The sequence below is a fragment of the Varroa destructor genome, unplaced genomic scaffold (assembly GCF_002443255.2).
Source record: "Varroa destructor unplaced genomic scaffold, Vdes_3.0 BEIS01000001.1, whole genome shotgun sequence".
Classification (NCBI taxonomy): domain Eukaryota; kingdom Metazoa; phylum Arthropoda; class Arachnida; order Mesostigmata; family Varroidae; genus Varroa; species Varroa destructor.
In genome coordinates this window covers 7,943,749-7,954,259 of record NW_019211454.1, presented here as the reverse complement: position 1 = coordinate 7,954,259, position 10,511 = coordinate 7,943,749, and the positions used below count along the sequence as shown (strand labels likewise).

The following is a 10,511-nucleotide window of genomic DNA, read 5'->3' as shown; positions in this document are numbered from 1 at the left end:
ACAGTAACATTTAAAGGTAAATTTCAGTTATTCAATAAACAAAAGCGACAATCGCTGCCCGTAAAGCTAATACTAAGATAATATTTGAGTTAGGCAATAGTATAATGTAACTGACGAGTTAAGACGCTTAGGAATGACGATATTTTATTTAAGTATCTATTAAACAACAAAATAAAACCTAGTGTTGAAGATTTGAATATTTATTGCACACTCTGGTATTTTATACATTTCGTGCGCTTTATCCATGCAATATTCTACGAACCGTCACTGACCGAGTTCAGTTACTTTACATATTTATATATGTACACATAACACAATTATCATTTCGAGTAGTACCTCGTTACGCTATACACAGTACATCTGACAGTAATAATCTAGTTATAACTCTATTATGTTTCCATCTAGTTAATTTTCTATATTTGTTGACACGGCGATCAATGTCAAATTACAACTATCAATGTAAAATTTTCGAAATTAAAAGATTAGACGTCTACTCCTAGATGTTCATTTTGATAATCCATTATTTCAGCAATAAACCTCAGCGGGACGAATCGTTCAGGCAGCTGTTCGGGAGAACTCGATGTACTGTCGTAGGACAACACTGCAGGCTTGTCTGCGGGTTCAGACCTTACAGAAGAGGCATGGACCGCAAGATCCATCTCCTCACTGAACATTGCTTCATCCTTTAGTATACATTCATCGTACACGGTCTCAAGCTTCACGAAAATATCTTCTGCCTTTGTTAAGGCCCTCGACGCGTCATTACGGTGCTGCTCAATACTGAGAGCGTTTAACGAAGGGTCCTCTTCAAAAACAACTCTGGGGAACTCGCATAGACACAATTTGAGTTCGGCAGCGCATTCACAACGGGCATATGAATGCTCCGACCATACATCGTTGCTTTCAGTCATTCTTTTATCATTCTCTCTGGTTGTACACCAGCCTGGAACATGTGGAATGCTATGGAAAATATTAGCTAACTCGTTTTTTTCTGCGATACGGGGTACAGGGTTTTTAGTTTGGCTGCTCAGCCCACCTCCAAGTGTTATCGCATGCTCAAATAAGCACAGTGGATAGGCACCCCTCGAAAATAGCTTATTCCGCATTGGACACTGTTTGAGATGCCGTAGCAAACCGACCATATCCAGGCTTACACATTTCTTGAGTCGTCTGCTATCGAAGCATGCCGCACACTCAACGTTACGCCAATCAACGTTGGTTTTAAATCCGAAAAGCCTTTCCAATGGTAGGCCGTGGACAGCAAGATGGAAAACCACCTCAAGGGGATGAAGTAAAATAATCTCACCGCACAGACGACACTCGACTACCTCTGAAGGGAATGCCTCCACACGATGTGCCTTGTACTCAGTCAACATGGACATCTGGAATGGTCAATGATGGCACTATCTACAATTAAAATTGTACAATAAAGATTAAACAAAATAAATAAAAATTAAAGCAATTAAAAAACAAAGCCAATCACCAATTTACCAAATAATCATTAAATGTCTTTTCGAGGACTAGAAGTGACTAATTGTTCTCAACGTGCGATCCTGTAAATACATCTAAGTACTTTTCCTGCCTTCCACGTTTATATAGCTATTTTGTCATGGCGCTTTCGAGCTGTGATATAAAAAAAATGGATTGATGGGTTCCAAAATCCCACCTAACTTCAAAAATCTGAACTAAATACTGAGTGCCTTCGTTTTATGTACTTTTTAAGGTATTCCTTTCAGTATACGTCAAAATATTCTGCGCTACTGTGGACGCTTATTACATATGAATTTGTAAATTCAAGTAGTTCGACATAACAGACGAACAAAAGATAATTAGCGCTTCATGTACAATGCTGTTCTCGTATAAGTTCACCGCCTCCAAAATAGGATAGTATTGCAATTCTTCCTTATATATATATATATATATATATATATATATATATATATATATATATATATATAGGATAGTAACATACGCTATGGCTGTTCGTTTTTAATGGCATTTTCGCTAATTTCTTTACTGTCGGTTTAATTCCACATATTTCTGTTTCCTCTACCAGCGGTCCGTCATAATTTCATTGTATAATTAACAGAATTCGACGTCAGGTCCAGATTCTAAGTGAGAGAAGCGAATTTTCAATATTTGTTGAAAAGCTGTTGAAGCACATCATATTACTTGTGCAAAATACAGCAAATTTTGTCTAACTTAAAGAATTGCTTAAAGGACTCTTCTAAATTCAAAGATAAGATCTTGGACCTGCAGAATGTACCTTTATCGACCAGAGTGAGGTACATTCTACAGGTCCAGATTCTTCCGGAATCAGTAAGGACCTAGGATTATAAGCAACCAGCTTATTGGTAGATGAGCTAAGTTTAAACATTAGCATATTATCAGGCATATAGAATTTTATCAGAAAATATAAGCCTATTTTCCTTACAAAGTAAATTAGGTTTTGGAAAGTAAGCGGAAACCCAGATTTTTACTCAAAAAACACCATGGTTTGAATTTGATGGAACTGAAAGCGCCTTATATAATAGGAAACGCTTGAAAAGAGTCAGACGGCTAACAAGAGTCTATATAGCGCTTACATTGACCGAATAATATCTGCAAGACAAGGCAAAGTTGTCCTACCCTGCGATGACGCCAGGCCGGAGAAAGCAAGCACTATGGAAGCCGCCCACAAGAATTTGAGTGGGACGCTTTTTTGCACACACTATATTTCCCAGACTTTGCGTCTACAGATTATCATATCTCTTGACCATTGCCAAATGAACTTATTAACCGTACATCTGACAGTAGAGCGAGTCTTAAAAACTGCGTGGAATATCAGACCTGAAAACTTATGAGCAATAACATTTCAGTCGATTGAAAAATAATAAAAGGTCATGGAAAGTGACGGCGAATACATAATCAATGAAATTATTGTTAGAACTCGTGTGAAACGTCGCATTTTTATTAAGCAAAAAAATGTCCATTAATAAAGTTCCAACCCAACGCTAAGACCAATGCAAAGCAAACAGCCGTAGGCTCGCCTTCAGTCAGGACGAATTCGTCAATCAATGTCAATGAAATGTGGTTTATATTACACTTACCGCCCCCGAAGTGAATGCATCCTTGTAACCGACCTGGTGTAGGACGTCCAATAACGTCTCAAGGTCTGAGTCTTTTCCCTTTGGCCAGTAACCTGTTGAGCGTCTATTACGTAACAAGTGTTTACGGAAGCCGCCAGAAGGCACCTCAAAGGAGGGAAGCGGTGCGATCTTCGGGTATACTCGGTAGCGTCGACCATTGGCACGATTAAGTAAGACAAGGTCGCGCAAACATTTTGAGAACGGCTGGCCTGGTTCTTGAAGACACATAAACGTTAGCGCAGCGTACGGACCTATTGAGAATGTATGGCCCGGCATCTCGAAGGTTCGAATCGCATACATGATCCCTCGCGGTACCAACACCTACCAGGTCAACCAAACCGTTTAAAGTTATCGTTAGACTCTGTGTTAAAGTTCAACATTTAGGACACAGCGAAGCTTAAATAACTTAGTGATGACGTTCCATAGTATCAATCTTTGGTGCCGAAAGAAAGGTATAAAAAAGCTTGAGGAAAAGCATAATCTTAGAAATTTTCATTCGACACAAGAACATTATTTGAACAGTCATGTTTTATCTACTTACTTTCGGTGGGCGGTCGATTTTTTCCACTAGCTGCGGGTGAAACTGCTTCACGTGTTTCTCCAGTTCGGTGCAACGCAACACGAAGGACGAACCACAAAGGTCGCAGTACTGGGAGGGCGCGAATCGAACGTCCACTGCCTTGGCGATACCCTCTTGCTTTCTCCAGAACCGAAATACGCGAACCGAATAATGAGTTACTACAATATATACTTTCAAACAACACCAATATCCGGGTGGTGGCGTCGTCTAGACCGAAGAATCTGTCTTAGTCAGCCCATGTTATATGTCACGACCATTCAGTATAATCTGTAGAAGCCCTTCCATAGAAATTGCGACCCAGATCCTTATATGCTTATACGCATTGTCACTTTCATCTTTTCCTTTTTATTCTAGGCGTTTAAGGGTTATTACATTCTATTCATCTAGTACTAATCGTACTTGCAGGAACTTTACTGCGGACCTTTTATGCTTGGAATGATTCAAGCATCACTTCCGTGCTCAGCTATCGCCCTATTTAACAGGTGTTAGGAATTACCTTCTAGTATTGCCTCAAAAACTGGCGGGTCGCACTTTATTTTTTAGTATAAGATTTGGAGCGGATTTATGGGAAATGAATTAAAAAAAAACAAAATAATGAGAAAGGCTGTATCTATGTTTACTAAATATTCAAAGTGTTATCCATTAATTAGTTTAAAATTTACTTAAAGATCTTATATATGAAACAAAAAATTTCAACTATTGGTATCTGGTATTTTCGCATATAGAAGCCTGTAGTGTATCTTGTATATTGCCATTTTTGATGTTTTACTTTGCTTTGTTTTCTCTCAGTACTTATCCAGGGCGCTAGTCCACGGAATGAGCGCAAAATGCCAACGTAGTTCGATGTAAAGGGCTAATATTTGTATGTTTCGAATTCTGCGACCAGCTGCTCCAAATGGTTGGCTACCAGTACGATGTCTTCATACCTTATTCATCTTTCGATTCGAGGTTTACTGTCGGTTCTACTGACGTTACGCAGTCCTTCGGACAGCTGGCGTGTTCCAGCACAGAACGAAGAGCGTCTGTCTACGCTTGGTTTCAGACCTAGACTACCTCACGCATCTCTAGACTTAATAGGCAAACATGTTATCACTACAAGAGCTGGCAAAATTTTTATCGTGACATTGTATAAACCATTGCTTTCAATTCGGGGTAACTCCGCTTTCACAGAAATTAGTTTGAATTCAATACCTGAGTCATATGCAATTATCAATTTCGAGAAAAACCGAGTTTCTTAGGGCTCGGTTTAGTACACACTACCTATTCGTTGAGCCTGCCATTCCAAACAATATTACAAAACTGGGACAGTGTCGCAAAGCCAACAGTATTTGTCGAAGGTTAAGTTGTCCAAAACTAATACCACTATATGGGGCAATTTCGAGTAGCCTCATAAAGCATTGTCAATGTATGCAGTTAATTTCTACTACAGCTAGACTCACCGAAAAAAAAAAAATCTTCGTCATAATTTGTTAGCCTGAGAATCTAAAGTGTTGCTACGATTTAGGAACTTAGGATTATACCTGTAATACACACTAAGTTGTAATATATCCTGAGTTATAATATATTTTAAACTATAATATATTCTAAGTTATGATATATTCTAAACTGCTTCTCTTCTCCGTATGCTATTCGTAGGAAAGATCAGTGATAGCTGGTGGCGCCAAGATCGCTAAGCTGGAGTTTAAGAGCACTGTTGCGGCGCTGCTTATTTTCTCACAGTGGCGGTAACAGGAGACTCCACAGAAATCCATGTATGCCATAGGAGCTGTAGCGCATAGCGCAGTTACGTTACCTGCTAAACTTCGGCTATAATTCGAGAATCCACGCTTAGATGGCTGTGCATTGGCTATATGTAAAAACACCCACTTTGAACAGACATAGGCAAAAATCAAAATCGTGCTCAAATAGTGTTTGTGGAGATTTGGAAAAACATTGGACTACATCGTCTTCGTTTTGATTTCGTCTGCTCGTCGTCTGTCATGTCACTATTTGAACTGTCTACTGCCGTAATTCGCAGAAACAGATATGAAATTTCTCTTTTTTTTCAGCGGGAAAAAACAGACCCAGATTGGATGCATAACTTCTCTCGGTTGGCAGAAAACTTAAAATGTATTGGACGCCTACGCCGTCTTTCCTTGCGCTGACGGTTTGCGCGTATCGGGTCAGGGTTGAATTGGCAAGTAAGAACTAGAGCAGAGATGCCATTGACGGCACACAGAGAAATCTTATAGATAACCAACTGCGTACGACAACAAAGTTAGTGCTAAAAAAAAACCAACAAAATAAGTAACTTAAGTGATTTGATTTGATCGACACTGTTCTACTCTAAATATTTTTACGGAGCACATTGCAAGCGTAACATCACTTACCCATGATACAGGGAGTCTGTCATTTTCATAGCAAGCAACTACAGACTGGAGTGTTCGGTGAAAGTTTTCTTCACTTATAGTCTGAGACTGATTGTCTTCAGATATGGTACTCGATGGGTCAAGGGAGGCTGCTTCTTCATGACGTGAAGTGGTGAACGATCTATCAATCATTGTCGAAGACATTTTACAGTCATTATCTGATGCCCGCATTCGGTGAGAAGACAATGAAATTTTCCGATTCTTACCACATACACGATTAATTCTAGGCAGTTGACTGGATGTTTCGGTTGTGGCACACCGGTCTCGTCGTTCCAAAACTGCTTTTTTTTTTACGTGGTTTTTGAAAACCCGTCGGCACTGCCTAGCCGTTTTTAAACTTTGCGGCTGAAAAACGTTCTGAGTGTCTCTTTGCCGTAGAAAACGATGTCGACTAGTTTTTGGCGACATTCTGAGTCATCAGCGAGTGTTCCAGATTAATAGGCAAGCAAAATGGCACAACTACTTTCTGCTTTCCAATCAAGTATTTACGCAGTTAGTACCCCAAAATCTCAAATCCTTCTGCTAGTGAATGAAAATATTTTGATAACTCTAACGTCATCGACCGCTATGCAAAGTGCCGCAGAGAACAGCTCCACCAAAGCTGTTTACTTTTTAATCGCTAGGACTGTTGTCGTATTATGTCCGTTAAAGGAACACGCCAAGCTTCCATTAATTTCGCCTTCAAACGTTCTGTTCACGTATTCGCGCGGATTTCCGCGATTCGATAATAAAATTATAAATTTATATCGATGCTTTTGTAATAATATTCGTTATTTACTATGGGTATACATGGTGGAGTCGTCCGCTAAGTTGCGAGGCAGGGAGCTTGCGGTAGTAAAGTTCTCCGCAAATTTCATTAATCCACGGAACGCGGGCTTCCGTATTTCTCGCTTCAAGGTTTTTACACAGACATGTTCCCGATTTTGTTATAAAGTATCACCAAATGACACTACTATGTTATCTAACGATTATTTTATTTTTACTAAAAATGTTGCTGATAGAACTATAATCAAATTTTAATCATGAAAGGATTTTTTCTAGATTATATTACTTTTCATATAATAGTGCAAATCGATTATACTTAATCGATCACAATACGATCGTAACAATCATTTGCATTATATTTATGTGCTTGAAAGATAAATACCATATAAGTTCTTACATCTTAAACGAATTCATATAGTGGCTCAATTTCACCGCAATATGGTTACTTATGCTGCGAAATTATACGTGCAGATAACCTACCCAATTAGTTCATATTATTTAAAAAGAGATTATTGTGGAAAGCAAACTTCCTAGCGAATGCTGCTTAATATGTATTTTAGCCGCGAAAACCTTGCACTTCATATCTAATAGAGGAGGTACAACTATAGAATATGTTTCTTCTATTCTAATATGCGCTTCAACAGTGTAAAACACAATCTTAGAAGATAAAATCATTGTCAAGCGATTTAAGCTTAAAGAAACCTCTGCTAAGGACTATATTGTTAGTTAGAATATATAATAGGAAAATAAAATAGGATAATCATATGTAAAAATATCCAAGTAAGTTTTATATAGTGTACTGGAAAATCGATAAATATTCTTTTGCACGCAGGATAAATGTATGTAAGTTATTAAATCCAATATTCTTCAACCAAACAACCTTATTTATTGTACTTCACTTATATTTCAATTACCCCTTAAAGGTTATGTATAATAAACGTCGTATCAAGACATGTTCCTAAGCGTTCCTTTCGACTAACAACATCCTGCGAATGAAAACTTCTAGCAAGGAGTCAGAAAATTTGATAGCAGAAAATTATATTATTTTCTAGCTAGTCTTTTAAATGAGGATGCGGGATATCGGAGTTAAAAAAAAGAGCAAGCTAATAAAATCAATAGACCAAGGCTGAGCTGATGAGCGTTACTGATCGTTTTAAAACATTGGCTGTGAAGCAGACCGTTGTATCACTTGATAGTTCTAAATGAGGCATTCGACAAGTATTCGTGAATATCATCGACCTTCCACGTAATGGTGCATTGATGCAAACCTTCGCTGATACAAAAGGCCGCGGAAGATGAAGTCAAGTACGACCATGTTTTTATTCAAGAGTTATTGTCTAGCAGTTCTGCTACAAGTGCAGTGTTGCGTATATCGACTTAGGTTTGCAATGAGCCCTCCAAAGATTTCTGTATAATGTAGGGAGTTATTCTTCGATTAATACCAAAGGAATATTTTTGCCCTCAGCGTAATGAAGAATTGACGACTTTTAGGGCAGGTATTTGACATTTAAGAATCTTGGTTTAAACCGATAAAATAAAAGTATCCCCTTAAACTTAAGATTTGAAGAGCCGTCTCTATACCTAGCGTTTAAAAATCTTTATTTAAGCTTAACATGTAAGCACATTGAGTTAAACTTAGCGTTTAAGAATCTCAAGTTAACGTTATTGTAAGAATCTTAACTCTAGAAGTGAACAATTTCGGTTTTTAAACGTAGGAATAAAGAATTTCAAGTTAAGCCAGTTATCTAATAATGTTGGATCCATTTTCCATAATGCAACTCATTCTGTCTCGATTTGAAATACCACATTATATGAACGTGGTGTATGCTTTCCTTTACTCCAATTTAAGGCTTGACACCTCTGTGGTGAATAACGTATGGGCATTTGCACTTCCAGTTTATAATGACGTCTTTCTACGGCGTGTTAGCGGTAAAGGGCTAAGCAAACTCATCAGGTCGAAGCTGTGCGTTGACAATCCGCATGTATGTGCTGGTTTCCCTTTTCTGTTGAGCGACTAAGGGGAATTCACTGTGCTGACAGGACTTCACCGCTAAGGTTTTAATCTGGTATTGTGTAACCCTTAGTAACTAAATCCTGGCCATCATTTTTTGAGCCTCTATTCGAATTCTATGTACTAGTTTTCGAATTGATATAGAAGCATTAAAAGAAGAATGGGCCAGATATATTCGACAATGATTAAACAAACATGTTGATTTCTATTTGATTTGGTCCACGCAGTCTTTTGCGGTAAGCAACAATATGACTCTGGTGGGAAATTGTGCTTTTCTCGAAGAAGTCATTTACAATATGATGGATTTTATTTGTCGTAAAAACATAAAAATGAACACAGAAGCGATCGTATTCGTCTATGGATTAAATATACGAAGCGTCACGACAAAGCGTTACTCGTATTATATTCAGACGCAACTTCTTTGAGTTATACATCGAGTTTTGTTCCCGTGGTAATGTGCTTACCTACTAAACATTAGGATAGGTGGTAGCCCAAGTGTCAATCCGAATGTAAACACATTTCGTTTCGTGCTGGGAGTTAGCCGTGTGAAGCGACGCTCAACGGCTTGAGTACCAGACGTAAACTCGAAACATTCATTTTATATATTAGGTTCGCTTGACACTGTATGAATAGCTTTAGAATATTTTTAGAATATTTGAATATGATGAAGATCATTTTCTTAATTTGTTGAGCAATTTAAAATCATTGCCGAATAGTGTCTTTAAAGTATCGTTGTATGCGGGTCCATTAAAATCAACTTCACATTTACTCTACATATATACTATATGTTTATAGTATACCAGAGTCCTGCCTCTGAGTAGTCCTATGTTACACACTGAGGATGCATAGGTTAGAATCAGCGCTACGTAACGATTGAAAAAACTGTAAATACTACTCAGATCTAACAATAACAAATGGCAAAAAGGTTGTCCAGTTCGTACTATTAAAACTGCGCGGTACTGTGCAGTACTGCGTGTTGATATATTTAAGATTCGAATTTAGCTCAAATGTCCATTGAGGAACACCGATTGAGCGCAACTTGCAAATTTCGGAATCCGTCCGCTGTTGATAGTGAACCATACCCCTTTACATTAGTATTTAGCGTAGTTCGTATTTTGGAAGCTAAAATACTAAGAGTATTTACATACAGCCTGTAGTGGCTTGTCACTGATCGTAGGTTACCTGTGGCGTACAAGCAACGGCATGCCACTTTTCTCGCTTTCCGAGTCCTGAACACAAAATCTACGAGCTATTTAATTTGACGAGTCGTTTCTGCATTCTATGTTTATTGCTTCTCCTGACGAAGACCCTAGGTAGAAATTTGATTCCGAGTTGTTCTTTAATCGTTGCCACATCTTTGTGAATCATAACAGAAGTGGCGATATTGTGCACAATAATCATAGCAGCGATTAAAAAACTATTTTGTCTAACCCATAAATATCACTTACTTTGCCACAGTTTAAACAACTCCGCTAAATAACTGATGTTCGACACAATTCATGTGAAAATACAACATGGTAAGGAGTCACAAATATTAGATTTACTGGCAACAACGCTTACTTATCGAATTTAAATTTGCGCGCCGCTTATCGCAAATCTTTGTGACTGTGCCCGCGGGT

General features: G+C 38.2%; 1 protein-coding gene across 4 annotated transcripts; it reads right to left on the bottom strand.

The window, feature by feature from the left end:
- Positions 1–179: 179 nt before the first annotated feature.
- Positions 180–10,468, bottom strand: LOC111246840 (uncharacterized). 4 transcript variants are annotated; one of them, XM_086977952.1, is made up of 4 exons: positions 10,341–10,468; positions 3,670–3,825; positions 3,090–3,449; positions 180–1,382 (listed from the first exon to the last, which is right to left on the bottom strand). In XM_086977952.1, exons 3-4 carry the CDS (start codon positions 3,426–3,428, stop codon positions 483–485), a joined length of 1,239 nt encoding a protein of 412 aa, XP_086834078.1. In that variant the 5' UTR covers positions 3,429–3,449; positions 3,670–3,825; positions 10,341–10,468; the 3' UTR covers positions 180–482. The 4 variants fall into 4 exon arrangements, with proteins under 4 accessions (XP_086834078.1, XP_086834079.1, XP_022652855.1 ...); XM_086977953.1 differs by having other exon boundaries at positions 3,670–3,829; positions 10,341–10,436; XM_022797120.2 differs by lacking the exon at positions 10,341–10,468 and adding an exon at positions 6,078–6,814 and having other exon boundaries at positions 3,670–3,829.
- Positions 10,469–10,511: the final 43 nt, after the last annotated feature.